Source organism: Rhynchophorus ferrugineus, unplaced genomic scaffold (assembly GCF_030347505.1).
Source record: "Rhynchophorus ferrugineus isolate W39M unplaced genomic scaffold, kcgeb_rfMv2 rfM9, whole genome shotgun sequence".
Taxonomy (NCBI): Eukaryota; Metazoa; Arthropoda; class Insecta; order Coleoptera; family Curculionidae; genus Rhynchophorus; species Rhynchophorus ferrugineus.
Window position 1 is genome coordinate 41,704,469 of NW_027472588.1, and position 16,389 is coordinate 41,720,857.

The 16,389-nt window shown below is 29.5% G+C and overlaps 1 protein-coding gene across 2 annotated transcripts; it reads right to left on the bottom strand.

The window, feature by feature from the left end:
- Positions 1 to 69: 69 nt before the first annotated feature.
- Positions 70 to 15,337, bottom strand: qua (villin like protein quail). 2 transcript variants are annotated; one of them, XM_076415117.1, is made up of 15 exons: positions 15,190 to 15,337; positions 6,804 to 6,899; positions 5,635 to 5,748; positions 4,751 to 4,950; positions 4,486 to 4,696; positions 4,123 to 4,398; positions 3,404 to 3,626; positions 2,997 to 3,244; positions 2,759 to 2,939; positions 2,256 to 2,492; positions 1,693 to 1,821; positions 1,479 to 1,634; positions 1,176 to 1,282; positions 327 to 515; positions 70 to 270 (listed from the first exon to the last, which is right to left on the bottom strand). In XM_076415117.1, exons 1-15 carry the CDS (start codon positions 15,217 to 15,219, stop codon positions 157 to 159), a joined length of 2,511 nt encoding a protein of 836 aa, XP_076271232.1. In that variant the 5' UTR covers positions 15,220 to 15,337; the 3' UTR covers positions 70 to 156. The 2 variants fall into 2 exon arrangements, with proteins under 2 accessions (XP_076271232.1, XP_076271230.1); XM_076415115.1 differs by lacking the exon at positions 15,190 to 15,337 and adding an exon at positions 13,563 to 13,733.
- Positions 15,338 to 16,389: the final 1,052 nt, after the last annotated feature.

Genomic DNA, 16,389 nt, shown 5'->3' on the forward strand with positions numbered 1-16,389 from the left:
AGTTTTAATTGTTCTAATACGTAAATAATAAATTACTAAGAAATATATTTGAATTAAAAATTCTTTTAATACTGATAACATTATATTGAATATAAAATATATAAATATTAAAATTATAATAATGTGTTCTAAACATAAAATTAATATTGTAAGAAATCAAAATAGACCAACTTTTTTCTTCATCTCTTGTTGCTTCCAACGTGGTAGTTTTTCAAATTCTTCATATGCCATTTTGAAGAGAGATATAAAATCGTCATGACTAAGATGAAGCTGAAACCCAAAACGAAATGTATTGTTTTTCAATCGACAACATTTTTGTAACTCACCTCTTTATTAAGCGGATCCACTTTATTTGGTAAACGATCATTGGGTTCTCGCAAAGTTGGTATCGGATACTTTTCGTAGTGATCAAAATCGCTGTGTCCGGATTTCTGCTGGATGTAGCCATTGTTGCTGTCTTGATCTGTGTTTTTCATTTGGATTTCTTGTTTCAATTTATGAAATGTTTTGTAATACTGGAGTGAATGGAAGTTAAAGTTATTCTCTTTATTGTATTTTTATATTAGATTTGATATATAGAATGTTTCGAAACATACAGTGACACGTAAATGCATTTATTTTTCGTTATATTTATGATGTATCTCTCTGAATCCCAAATGCAGAGATTTTGACGACTAACAAAAACATTAGGATGAAAATAGTTGGACAAACAAATCATTATAATTTTTTAATGTTTAATTATTAACTCAATGAACTATCTGCGCTGTGTATAGTCATTAGACTTCAATCCATCTGTTAAGTGAACATAAAAAGACAGTTCTTTAGCTAGTATATGCTGTAGATTTTGAAATTAACATTTTTTGCCAACGGGGTCAAATAGGAGTGTTCGCGATTCTAATGTATTTAGTATTTCCTAATAATCTGTAGTTTCTACAGGAAATAAATTTTTTGAAACAAATGCTTTTTACTATTTATTAACTTTTTACCCATTTTTAAATTAATTGTGAGTTGACGTTACGTCTATGTCAATAAATCATAGACATTATGAATGTTAAGCATCAAAATCACTTGTTTTATGTGTTAGTAATTGGTTTTAAAACGTATGAATAGTATTGAGGGTAATGTTAGTTAAACTGGGGGAGAGCCGTTAGTTTCATTTAAACTATTTTACATACTTTCCATAGTTTAGAATCCCATTTGCAGAAAAATCCTTTGAATGTTGGTGGTTCTTTCCCTTGTTTGATGTGAATGACAGTCATATTCATATCTCTCTTTGATGGATCTGGAAAATGTTTTCAGACTTTAGATATTGTTAGGACATGAAATTAAACTATAAACTTTTATTTATTGCATATTATGGACATTAGAGCTAATATTTTTTCTTCGTCGTATTTATTTTGCTGGACCAACAGTTGAAAATGAAATGAAGGAAATGTTCAGGTTCGTTTTTTTTATAGTCTAATAAAATAGTTAATTACCGTTTTGTAGATAATGCATTACGCCTTGTATGCTTAATCTTTGTTCTTCTCTAGTACTTAGTTTTCCCATCCAAATAAATAAAGTGTCGTCAGTATCCAATAGCATAACATTTTCTGGAAGAAGATCGCTTTGTTGGAAAAATAAGATTTCTTGAACTATAAATGTTTTAATTAGAATTTGTTGACACACTATAATAGATGTCACTTAATATACCTTGAAGTAATGGAGAAGTTTTGCAGAAGAACAGTCGTGCCGGTTTTTTATCGTATATGTTTTTGATCATTTGGGTCTTGTATGGCATTTGTCCACCAAGTAAATTAAAAAAATCCTCTTTTTCTTTCCCTAAAATTTGAAATGTTAATTTACTTGAAAAATTAAATTGAAAATTGAAAATTTAATTTTTGTATAATTTGTCTATTATTAAATTATACATCTGTATATATATATATATATATATATATATATATATATATATATATATATATATAATTAATAATTGTGGTGTTGAAATTTTCATGTTTTTTAAAGATGACTTTTTGTGATTTTTTGACATATCTTTTTTTGGTAAATTGGTTATGGAAGTTCTGATATTTCACAAGTTTTTAAAGGCATGTGATGGAAGGCAAACTTTCCTATGCTGCTTGTTGTCTTTTTCAAACGTGCTATAGGATGGCTTCACTGAATAAGTACTACTATAGATATAAGAGTTTAAGGCCATCTATTAGAAAACGCCGAAAATATTTTTTCTCGACAATATATTAATTATAATTTCATACCTTCTAAAGTTAATTCAAAATCTTTTCCCGCAAAACCTTTGGCTATTTCCCTTTGGTCACCGGTAGAGTAATTGCCGCACCAGACGTAGTATTTTTTTCCGCGTCTCAGGATGAAGCAGGAATTAGAATCGAGGGAGGACGTCTTGAAATCGACCTGTTCCGCTTTGGCACTATATGTTGTTGAACCAAATACTTTTAAGAGATATTGGCTCGGTCCTTTAAGATTTTTTCCGGTCTCTGTAAACGTGTTTTTGATGAAAAGGTGATTTTAATTTTTGCTTTTTGACGATGGCTTTAGTTAAATACTTTGTGTTTGAAGACAGTGTGTCTTGTTTTTAAGAAGCTCTAAGTTATGACAAGTTGCATTAACATTTCTTTAATTACTTATGGATCCAACAATGACGAAACCAAATCAATGGGTATTAAATTAGTAAAGAAAAATATAGTTAAAAATAAAATAAAGTATTACTAGGCACTAAACTAACACAGTAATGCAATCTTACCATCAAAATCAGTTCCAGTTCCATTGAAAATTGTTAATTTGCCTTTAAATATTTGCAAGAAATGTGCAGGTTCTCTTCCTTGTATTATTCTGGCTTGAAAACCCAACTGACCCAATTCCTCATCAATCTCTTCTAATTTCGTCGTGGTTATGTTTATTTCTTCTTGAGATGCATCCGAACCCTAACAGATAAATTGAATATTACTAATTTGCTGTATCATATAATCACATCTATTTACAATCCAACAATAGAGCAAGTGCTTCTCTTCATGAAGTGTGTGGTAACTATAAAGCACAATGTAACAGTCCCCAGAGAAGAAATACGCGTATCTGTCCTTGGAGATTTCGATAATTTTCGTGTCCTTGATCCTCCAGAGGGTGATCCCACCGCTTCCGTCGTCGATTAGTTGCGTTTCTGCTGCCAAACTTAATCGATCTTCCATTGTTATGGCGTCGAATTTGGATATCAACATTGGAAGTTTTAAATCTGTGTGATTGCAAGTATTAGAATACAGTTTGTAATTAGTGCAAAAATGCTTATTACATATTGTTAAATTAAAAGCGATATTATTTGAAAATTTCTTTATTTTTGAGCGGTATCGTATTTGAAAAGCAGTCTATATTTCTAGATGAACTACCAACATACTCTTGGCGTTTGGTATGTCCGTCTTCCATAGTCGGAATAACATCTTAAATTCGACAGGTTCCACTCCTTCCACGACTCTAGTAACTTTGGTGTTGCTCGGATATTTTTTCTTCTTTACGAATCCTCGAGCGTTCCTTAGGGCCTCGTTTTTCTCTCTTTCATTGACCTTACGTCCTACCCATACCCAGATACCATTCAAATCTTGATCGATTATAAAAACGTCCTACAAATTTGGTTTCATTAAATTAGAGACACATTATTATATAACTTTATTAATGTTTATGACTTGGTTATTACTATTTATTAATTATACTTTTGTACTTTAGGATAATGACTGGTTTTAGTAATTTAATCTATATTTGTAAATGTCGACAGCATATATTGATTTTGTATCCATTTACTGGTAAATTATGTATATAGTAATATAAGTTTAATACGTGTGTTGACCTTTTCTTAATTGATTGCTAGTTTTCTTTAATATGTAGATATATCGATTACTGCTTTAATAAGAGAGGTTAGTTAGTTGTAAGCTCTAAATGAATTAAATGTGATTATTTAAATATTATTTAAACGAATTAAATTTAAACTTTTGTATATTACAAAAACCAGAGCAAATATATAATAGTGCAATAGAGCAATAATTTTTTTTCTTGGTTGTCTTCGTTTTTCAAACTAATAAGAATAATTAGCTTGTTAAATATTGAACATATATATAATACCTCGGATGTTAGATCTGCTTGTATCAACGGTCCGCTTTTTATTTCGGCCACTCTATATTTGCCATTATTGTCTGAACACTTGTATAGCCTTAAGCATCCTCTATTGGCATCAGTTTCCTCTTTGTCATTACCAGATTCCGGCAATACGATCCGTTTCTCCAATGGTAAATATTTTCCGAATTGCTTTTGTATATTGCCGTCAGTGGTTTTTTCATATCCATCGTCCACGAATATTATATTTGGAATTTTCAATCGTTCTTTCATCTCTTCTGATAACTACAAATTATTTTATTAATTTTAAAAATCTACATATATATATATATATATATATATATATATATATATATATAGATTTTAACAAACCTTAGCCGCATGTCTTCTTTCTTCAATACAAGACGCTCTTCCGATCCAAACAAAAATCGTTTGTGTCGTTTGTAGAATGAAAACGTCAGAACTTCTAAAATGATCCCATTCTACACTTTCAATTTGTATTAGGGCGGGAATACTTTTACCTTTGACTTTATACAGTTTGGCTTCGTCTTCATCGTTAGTGTTATCGTTTATTTTTAGGATCCTAGGTTGAAAATGAAATTTTAAATTTATATTTTATGTGGTTACAATTGCCTACATGTATCCATTTTTAAAATAACTGAGGAACCGGTCGCTCTCGTTGGATTGTGTTTCTCGGTGTTGGCTAGAGCAGCAACTCAAGATGCTGTCGAGTTCAACAGACTTATAGGCAGCTACTCCTGATTTTTCTGGAGTTGTGTTTTGACCCAACCAGAAGTGGACGTGATATTCTATCGGTTTCCCCCTTAAATCTCTTGTCTGGAATACAGAAAGTTCAGATAACAATCAAAATGGAAAGATAAAGGTGTCTTTAGACGTATTTAAACAGCAGTTAATCAAAGATTTATTATATTTACAACCAAACCAAACCAATCATCAGGTTTCGGGAAAATTTCTTATATACTTGTGTTCACAGTGAACGAAATACATTTCAAAATAATTTAAGGATTAATTATAATTTTTTTATATTTTGAATTATACGATGTGTAAATTATGTGTTTCCTACAAGTGTCTTTTTCCCAAAGTGCTAAAACGTGTTAGCGTGTTTCTTAGCTATTTATCACCGTTATCTTTTAGAAACACAACAATTTGGCATTCTTGGAGTTTAATAATGATCTGGTTAATACCTTCGATTATTGTATACTATTTTATAAGAGTTTTTTTAATATTTTTTATGTTATAGAGACTATCTTGATGCTAGAAACTGGTATTATATAATATATATTATACATTTTAAACAGATGTTAATTTATGTATAGATTGATAATTAAGGTATTGTTCCAATTCCGAAAATGAAACTTCATAATTCAGTGCTAAAATTGGTCAGAAGAAGATATTTTAAAGCATTTTTAATTTGTTATAACATATCTGAAATGAAAATATCGTTTATACATATGTTTAAATTGGAATTATTTTTTAGGTTATACCAAATCTAATACTTACAACAGCTTCGGTTCCTGAAGGTTCACCGAATGGAGAAGCAGCATAAATGATATACGACTCTGTATCGTAGAATGTTCCATATTGATCCTTCGTAAGTGCAACAACATTCATGTTCTGAAATAATGACCTCATTATGTTTAAGCAATAAAATAAGCAAATTATAACATATTACTTGGTAAGCTCATTAATAAATTATGTTGGCTATATAATACATTTCATAATGAGATATAACACATATAAAAAGTATCTAGATAATGATTGAAGCTGCTGCTTGAAAATAATGTTATTGGTGCGGTATTTTTATTTTTAATTATAAAGAAAAATAATAAATCCTAACATGAACACATATGTTATTCGTTGGCAACAATTAACAACTTAATGACAAATATCGCAATATTGTTTTTTATTACACTAACAAATTTCAACGCAATTCTAATATACATAAAAGCATAATGTATATAACCAATACACTCTGAAAATTAGAAAAAAACTATTGAATATTCAAAATAAATATACGTATTCTGCGAAAGAAACTGGACGAGTTTAGCCTGTGTTTTTATTGTTCTTTTGTTTGTTTCGACAATAACTATTGTGTGAAAATTTAACGGCGCTCTATATGAATCACGCACAGTTAAGTCGCTGGTCTGACTTTTTGTGAACGCATTTTTATGAAAAAAAACTGTACAAAAAAATTAAATTTCATGTCATAATCTTCATGTTAATAACAACAACTATATAGTTACAAGGGAAAACTACTATTCGTTGTTTTAATTTTTATTTAATGACTGGTTTGTATAACATTTATTTCATTTTTCTCGTTATTGTATTCTACGTATTCATTGTAATTTTCCTCTTTTTTCTTTTTTCTTCCGTATTGATCTCTTTTTAGTTATCGTAAATCAAGGCAATTTCTATAATTTTTCTTGATTTTCATTTAAAATTTGTGCTATGAATGCTCTTTTGGTATTTTAAACTGTTTACTTTATCTTCTGTTTTGCTAATGTTACTGCACATAGATGTTTAGATTATTTTATTACCCACTCTCTAAAAATTCCAGTGATGTTAAAATAGGGCCTTTACTGTTTGGTCTAATTAAGCCAACAAACAGTCAATGAACGACTTTATTAGTAAATATCAATACACTGATGAGATACCTTCTTGTTACTTACCTCCACTTTCCACATGAGAAAATCCGCGTAACTTTTGTTGATTTTCTTAAAAGCAACATCGATGTTTCCATTAACGCCATTAGAAAAGCTCTCTTCCTGAAAATAATGAATTAATTAAAAAATAGAAGACCTTATAAATCAAATTCTCAATAAAATAAAATTCTTATTAGATTATCCTTAATTTTTGCACTAGTTAAAAGAACATTGCGAACATGAGATAATTATAGTATGAATTCTTGCAACTTAATTCGCCATATTGAGAGCTTCCTTGGGATTTTGTCTGAAGCCGCAAACTTCCGCTGAAAGGAATAAATAGATTCACTCTGCATCAACGAAATCTAACCACATTTGTTCAAAATTGCCATGGAACATTTCGAAAACAGGGTAATTCAATAAAAAATATAATAAAAAGAAAACGTTTTCTATTTAATGTAAATCTAAAATTCGGGACACCCTATATATTGTGTTATGATATCCCATTGATTCACTTAGAATGATTTACATGTTGTTGAGAAGAACACGCTCTAAATCAGCAGGATATAATATACAGCATTTAATATAACTGAAACAAGGATAAAATACACATTAGCACTTGCTGGGATATAAGTTAAATAACCATTTAGATTTCGGCGTAATATTTTCATTAGTGAATCATGTATGCGTGATAATTATTAATTTATTATAAGATTTAACTTAAGTGAAATTCCCTGCAAAAAAAGCCCTGCAACTGTGTTTTAAGATCTGCAGTCAGGGCTATTTTAACATTTTCATTAAAATGCATACGTTTTGCAAGTTTTTTGTAGTGTAAGAAAATATTAAAATAATACCAACAACTGACAGAAATACACTGAAAATGTAAAATATAGAAAATATAAAATTGCCCTTTAAAATTGGAACAATGGAACACAATGAAATTGTTAGGAGTTAAAAAAAGATTAGTGAAAATAGATAATGTTTGAGCATAATGTTAAATCCTGCGTAATATTTGGGTATTAAAATAACAAAAAAAAGAATAATAATTGTGACGTCCACAACGAACATATACAATACCTTAATAATTATTTGCGACAGGTATTGCTTAATACGTTCTTTTGTTGTTTTGAACTCCATTAAAATAACGCAAAAATACCAAATAAAAAAAACTTGCACCAAACTGATCGACCAAGGCAGAATTATATACAATAAATCGCTAAATATTCCCAAATCAATGACAGAAAACCCCAATATCAGCGTGGATATCTTTCTGGTAGGCTTCACAACAGCAATTATTGTCATATTACACGTCAAGTAATCTAGGTTTATCTGTTACAGTAACAGTAAATAAATATAATGTTCGTCTTCATAACGGCAATAAGTAGATTGCTTATTAGCGAGATGTTTTAATTAATTTTTCATTAATTTAACTAATTCTTATTACGTACTAATATAATTAGATAAAAATAATTTGAATACCGTTATCTTGTAATTACATGGGTATTTTTAATAGACGATAAACTGTCCTGAGAATGACTACTTTTTATATAGTAGTAATGTAATATTAAAAAGTATTTTATTTACAGCAAAGTAGCTAATAATATATTTTAAAACTCTAAGAATTGCTGGCATAAATATTTGCATTAGTTATGGATATTTTCGATTTTATTACAGATACCTATGTTTTTATTAAATGTAGTTGGGCGTTTAACATATCAGGAGTTCTTTAATATGCACCAACAAAATACAGTAATAAAATACTGATAATATATAAATACATATTTTTATTGGTGCATTTAATCAAGATAACAGAAAAGTTACAAAATAACTTCCAATATTTTAAAATTAATTTTATTTAATTTAATTTTATATTATTTTTTATAAACGTATATTAAGAGATAAAATAGTGAATTTATGATAATAACTAAATAGACGAACTCCGTTGTTATTCCATTGAATTTACTTTGATTATGCTGTAATTGTCTAAGCTATATCCTTTCCTTAAAAGCAATAAGCAGACCATAACATAAAAATCTGAACGTTTCTAGAGAGGAAATAATCAGTCTCGTAACCTATATTTAAGTCCTTTAATGATTAATTAAATTGGAGAAAAAAATGAACGGCAGACATGAAACCGAAGTTGTATTAAAATAATTACGATAATTAATATTTTTGTAGAAGTAATTATTGTATGATTCGTTTTAACTTTTACCAATTATACGTTAACATTATATATACTGAACATATTCACCAGAGGCATACCTTAAAAATTATATAAAATTAAAGAAATTTATGTCGACAACTCGGCTACATATGGGTTGTGTGATGGTAGAAATTTACTGATTTTAAGGCGCATTTCGTTCAATATTTGCAGGGAATTTTAATAGGCCCGTATTCCGAGCATTGGCAATTATTTAACATAATATAAATGGAAATGTTTACTAGGTTTGTCAACATTTGGTTGTTACACATTCTCAGCAAGAACGTTCCATTTGCTGGTAATTTTCAACATATGCTGTTCGATAATAAGTAAAGATACGTGACTTCATCTTATTCTGGATTTCTGACATTGTCGTATATAAAATGTATACGTATGCATAAGTATGTATGTCTGGCTTTGAGAATTGTTATTGTTGGTACAACACGCAGTGAACGTTTGTCTAGTGCTATAGACGATGAGTATCACAACTCATTGATAATTTGCTCCAAAAAGATTGGTGATACCCAAAAGCGTATGGCAGGCCATTTTAAAAGTGTCCATTGAGGGTTCATGATTGATCAAGTGAGATATTGGAAATTCTGAGGGACATAGAAAGAAACTTTCTTGAATTACAATTTGCATTTTATATTTGTAAAGTAACGTTTTTCATATATTTCAACGTACGCTTTCGTGACATCCTAAAATTGAATATCTTGTTATATAAAATTAAGCAGTCGCTCAGAAATACAAAACGCAATTGGAGAACAAACTTTTGTTTTTATTTCAATCTAACGGAGCGTTTTGGTAAAACAATTCCATGTGATTCTTTAGATGTAAATATTTAAAACATCAAGACAATTATTTAAAATTCGAGTTATTTCAAATTATTCGAGGAAAAATGTAAGTAAAAATATTCTAACGAAAAAAAATTGTTAAATGTATAGGAGAAACGATTTATTACGAAGGAATCGCGTAGATAACATCAGCGATGGGAAATTCTAAAAATGACCAAGCGCAAAATCTGTTCAACCCGATTCATAAGAACGCATATTATAAATGTTACGCTCTGGTTCTTGCATTGTTCTTCTTTTCCTGTGGTTCAACTAAATGGAAGGAAATGAATTGTACTTTTTGTATATATATATATATATTAATAAAAATGTAGCCTATTTTATTGTTTTATGTGGGAAAATATTTAAAATTATATTACAAATGTACATATTTAATAAAATTAAAAATAAATTAACAGTTGATGAGGTTTTTGGTTCCAAGACCTTTTATTTCCTTGACATAGCTTTGTTATTAAATGTAACTATTGTTTATAATTAGTTTTATTACATCAATCAAGTCGTCATTATTGGTTGTCTCTAAAGTTTGCTAATTTTTTTGTCAGAATTTAAATTCCGAAATAAATTTAATATTCCCAACTTTCCATTTATTATTTAGCGCAAATGCCGTACTGATCAAAATAAGCCATTGCACTTTTGACTGAGGAATAAGAAATTAAGTTGTTCAATATGTTCATGAAGTACAATCGGTTGATCAAGAGTAAAACTAAAATTTCGATGACATTGCAATAATTCGTGAAAAATATCAACTAATTTCGTATGTATATAAAAAATTAAAAGGGATATTTTGCAGATTTTAAGTGTATTGAAGTGCATTCTTGTAATTACAGATATTTGTAGATAATAGGCATTTTACTTTGACTGTGTTTGCTGATATGTACCAAGTTTAACATTGACATATGTTTTAGTGTCAAATATACCTTGTAAGAAATAAATTGTTTAGTTCTTGAATAATATTGGGAAATACAAAAATAGATTATTTTTAAAGTGTCTGCTTATTAAGGATTCTTAAACGGTGGCTTGACGGTAAATAGATAAAATTGGCAAGTGTTTTGATGTCAATTGATATATGGATATCCATATATCCAAGTAGTTATTTATTACCAAACAAAATGTATCAGTATCAACCACCAATCGTTTAAATATATAGTTTTCTAAAATATATTTGAAAATATTGTTTTAAACATTGACAGACGAGAAAGTTAAATATTAAATTGAAACACGACAAATACTGTAGAGTATTGTGCAAGGAATATGGCATTGAAATGTGTTAAAACTATAATGTTAAAGCAATTCATTATGATTCATAGAGGATGTAGGTGCTACGCTTCGTTTAGTATAGTACATTGTGTATTATATATATATATATATATTTTTTCTTTCATGTACTTTTTCTACGATTTGTTGAACGAGCGACTAGAACTTCCAGAGGAAGGAGGACCTGACTGAGACAATTATTTTGTATACTTAAATTGTTCCAAAAAGTGTTACCTTTAAGACTCCCTGCAGTATAGTTTCTTTGAATGAGCATTAAAAAGATATGCAACTTTAAAAAACTTATAATTTCTATTAGGACAAGACGAAATTATTTTTCCTCAACTGAACATATTACTTGAAAGAAATTATTATTTTACTGTTGTTACGGTTTTTGCTTTCCTGTTATTTAATTTTTAACGAACACAAATACATTTAAGCATATTAGTGTGTTAATTAACATACCGCGGTAACAAAATATAGCTCGCCCATTAAGTATATAAGAATTTAAGGAAGGATCCATTGTTTGTCATACGTTGTAATTCTTAAGTAGAGAGGAGAAAAATAACGAAACAAGCAATTAAAGTCAACGTATATTTGATAATTCCTGTAGAAGAGAGGCAGAATGGTTTAATAACCCATGAAATAATGTTCGACTTCCGCTAGACTTTGTGCTGCTAGGAGAATTCGCGACAATAAAGAATGAAACTGACCAAAAAAACCATCTCCTAGCCACAATGCCGCTATTTGTTAATTAAACTCGCAACGGACAGTAATAATGATGTAGAAAAAGGTTAAATCTTGCTTCCTAGTTTGCGCTTACCAACCTATAGAAAAATTATAATATCTGTCATATTTACAATGGTGTAAGTTACTTAACTTCCGTTCTTTTTAGAAAATAATTTGTTTGTTAAGATAGTTCATACAGAATTGCTGTACACCCTATACGTCATATATTTGTTATGTAGACCAATGTTAAATAAATAATTCCTTTTACATTATTAATAATCCTGTTAAAATTATATAAAAAGATTATAGCGAACCAAGCGAATAAATCGTATTTTTAAATAACGCTATTGCACTAAACGCAAAAAATCTATTGTGACTAATTCGATATGAAAAAAAAACAAAGTATAGTGTTAATAATGTTTTGGCAGTAAAATCCTTCAATTTTAAGCCATGTTTCTCATGAAATATTATTTTGAGAATATACTAGATTAATAAATACGATAATACCATTAATATTAAACAGATATTATACAAGAAATATTATGAATTTTCATACTTTATTCGATTATATTATAAAACGACCAAAATTTACGTTTATTAATTGTTATTCCTCTCTAAGATATGAAATTAGTTGACTATAATGCCTAACTATATATGCCTTAATTATATTGAATAATCTTAGAAAGAAAAGGAATGAATCGATATATAAAGTTGATACCGTGGAAAACTTGGGTTTATCGGAGATTAGACTGCGTATAGAATAATAAAATGCAATACTGATGCACGTCTTCACGCAAGCGACACATAACACTAAAATAATATTCCTTGTTGATAATTTGGCTTGGTAGAAGGATTTAATGATGGACAGCATCACAATAATAGAAAACATCTCTCATCCACCTTTTCCCGATAGATCGCGTAAATTCCAATCCATACATAAATTAACTACTGAAAAAGTTAGTTTTGATGCATCTACCATATAATTCAGCTTTCATAAGAAATCTGTAAAAACCACTTGACTATCCATCTTTAGCCAGAAACCATAGCCATGACCTCATGATTCTATCCGAAATATAATTATTTGAGTTTTTATCTTTAGAAATAATTGTGTAATATTAATATAATGATATAGATAAAATAGAATAATGACATATTTATTGTATAGTTCAAACACTTGGGTCATATAGTGACAATAAAGAAAACAAAGTCATGAGATAATGATGCCTAATATGGAATAGGTCGAATAGCCCGTGGAAGATTCGTGTTCTCTATTCCCTTTATTGAATGATAATATTGTTTTTGTCGAAGTATAATCTAGAGGTAGATACTCTTATAAAACCATAAGCACAAACTGGAAATTAAGAATACAGAACATATATCTCTTGCATCTGCAAAATTAGAGCTAATCAACACTTTTTTGGTGCATTTTCATTCAATGACTATGTAATCAATTTTCGACTTCTTGAAATTGTTCCCATATATTGACAATGGAATAAATTATTTAGATAATTAATATATATTTAGTAACGCTCTACAATATAACAGTGATATAATTATATTTTAAGTTATAATAAATCATTAAATTTTTGAGAACATAGTTACGTATAAGCTTCTTTAATTAATTAATGTAGAACTTTAGAAGTAATAATTAATTCTCTATTGGCGATAGTAAATTAAGAAATTGCATAATTTTTGTATAATATACTCGCACTAAAATATTAATAATAGTAACACAAGAATTAAATAGATAATTACGTGTTCACTGGACAGGTCGAATACTTGCATGTTGATCAACACTCACACAAACGAACTAACTTCACTCGAACATAAACTAATTGGTTATATTTTAGTGACCAAATGAATTTGTGTAAAATCACCTGACGAAGAGACGGTAACAAAACGGCAAAGTTACCGAAGGAACCAACTGAAGATCGGCCAGTGCTTTACGGTAGTACGGAAGACTGATCCCCCACCACAACGCCTTAAACATGAGGGTCTTCCAAGCGGCTGACTCCTAATTAGTTTTAGATCGAAATAATGGATGATATTGAATACACACTTGATTTTATTGTTTTTTGAATACATTTAATGATGCAGAATAATTATCTCCGCAGTTATGTGGTTTCTTGTACACGGGATGATGTTACTTCTTTGATTTAGTCATTTAACATTTAAATTAATCGAGAAAAAATATAAAAAGTGATTTTATCTTACAATAAATAGCATGACTGTTTTATTTTTAAATATTTGCGTAACTAATGTAACTATGTAAAGGGAGGTCGGTAAAGTTTGAAGATGTTGAGTTGGATGAATTACTGGACCACGATTGCTGTCAAACTCAAGATTTGAAAACAGAAAAGAACAAGAAACTGATTTAAAAATATAAATAAACACCGCGTCTTCAGATAGAAGGAGCTGTCTAAAGCGTGCTAGCTACTTGGTTGATAATTGATGCTGTCATAAATGAGTCGTGTGATTTGAATTCTTATTCTATTATTCTTATTGCTTCGTTTTCAGATTCATTTCAACGCTGTTTATACTAGACATTAAAGGCGTAATTTCTATAATATAATAGTTTTCATGAAGTATACTTTCGTAAATTGGAATTTCAATAAGCATCATCCACACTAAGCTTCTAATTCAAGAGCAATAATAACTCATATAGATATTGATATATTTTAATGCCTGTATAGCATATGATAACATCTTCTTGAAAGTATATGTCGACCAAGTCAGTAGCATGCAATTTAAGTAGATATAATATAGTTGTCATGTTGAAATATCGAAACACCAGCAACATTCAGTAGTCAACATTCGCAGTGATGCTCAAGGTCATAAAATGGCTGTTCTGTAAATACAAGTGATGTGAGGTCAGTTATTGTGTCAATTGAACTTTGTAAGCAGAGATACGCTGATTTTTGGTAACAGTACGCGTGAAAGAGTTGAAAGCTTTCGGAAATTAAAAATATTGCTTTGCTTGCTCTTGCTCAAATGTTAGCCGCTATTAATATTTCGACATTTCTTGCTGCCATATTTTCATTATTTTTGAAATATTCTTCAATAATTGAAGTGAGTTGATTTTTCATATGACATTCTCCTTAATTCCTAACCCTATTCCTCCTGTAACCTGCTAGAGCGTGTTTTTGGGGTTGCTAAATTTTACCGCATAAATGGCCATATTATATAAATATATAGAAAATTATATTAACGAAAGGAGAAAAAAACACCACGAGAATCAATGGATCATAGTATGAACGATTATGTAATTACCTTATTAATTACGTAGGGACCAGAGTCTTATTGTGATATTTTTGATAAACTTAACGCCTTGAACTCTAACATAACGTCGTTGAAATAAATAAAATCTATCTACAACACTCACCGCAATTGTAGGGAAGTGGTGGTGAGACATCTTCGAGGAACTAAAAGTACTAAATCTTCAAACACAAACAATACGACGGACTTTTTTTGATGCACTCGCCAATTCTCACTCGGCTCTTTCGCACTGGGAAGAGGAAAATCCGAACGTCATTCTCATCGATGTTATCAGCAAAATGTTTGAGTAACTGGTTCCGTCGATGGGCATTGTCTCCATGAAGCGGAATCACGCCGGATGAGCTCGATTGTGTTTATGTGTTGGGCACATCATCGAAAATCCGACCGAAAACCAGACCATGTGCTATTTGAGCGAATAAAATTGCATTATTTATTTCGTATGCAGCACTTAGTGTGCGTTTTTTCTTCCTCATGTATGGTTTTTGATTGCGTTCGGATATGGTTAACGAGATCGAACAAAATATGCGTTTCGTTCTGATTAAATGAAGGAAATAACAACATTAATTTCTAACTTTCTTTCAATCCAACTGGCAACAATTAATCTTTTAGAATACGTATGAATTATAATAAATAACGCTACAGGATAGAAGATTGGTCAGTACATTTTGTTGTTTGATAAGGAAAATATGGTTAATTAAAATAATGAGTTGAGGAAAAAGTAATTTCGGCTCTTTATATTATATTATTTATATTTATTTATATAACTTTTGGTAACTTTGAGGCTTTTGAAGTCATATTTAAACCATTTAGATAATTTTACAGCGACTGGCACAATTGGTAGTAGGAGATAGTGGATACATAGTATCGACCTCCTCTTGGTATCCAATATGATTAAGAAAATGGTTCAGAACTGCATTATATGGTGAAAAAGATATTAAATAATATGCAAGGAAATTGGTAAAAACAACAAATTTATTTTTCCACACAAAGTGTCACTGTCAGTGTTACTGTCATCAATAGCTACTATTACAAAGAATCGACATTTTTATTGATTGTCAATTATTTATGGGTGCGTTCATCATTCTGCATCATCAGATGCAGGTCGTCGATTCTTAGAAATTAATTTTTTAGGCAATCTAGGCACGAAAACTGATAAGCTCACTACAAGATAGATATAGCTGATGAACATCTTCAGCGGGTCATTTAGTACTAGCTTTATTTTAAAGCCTATCTATTAGTTTATTTTCCTACAATCTTAATATTTATCATTTAATTCTCCTATTTGTTATTTATAGTAGCGAAATAT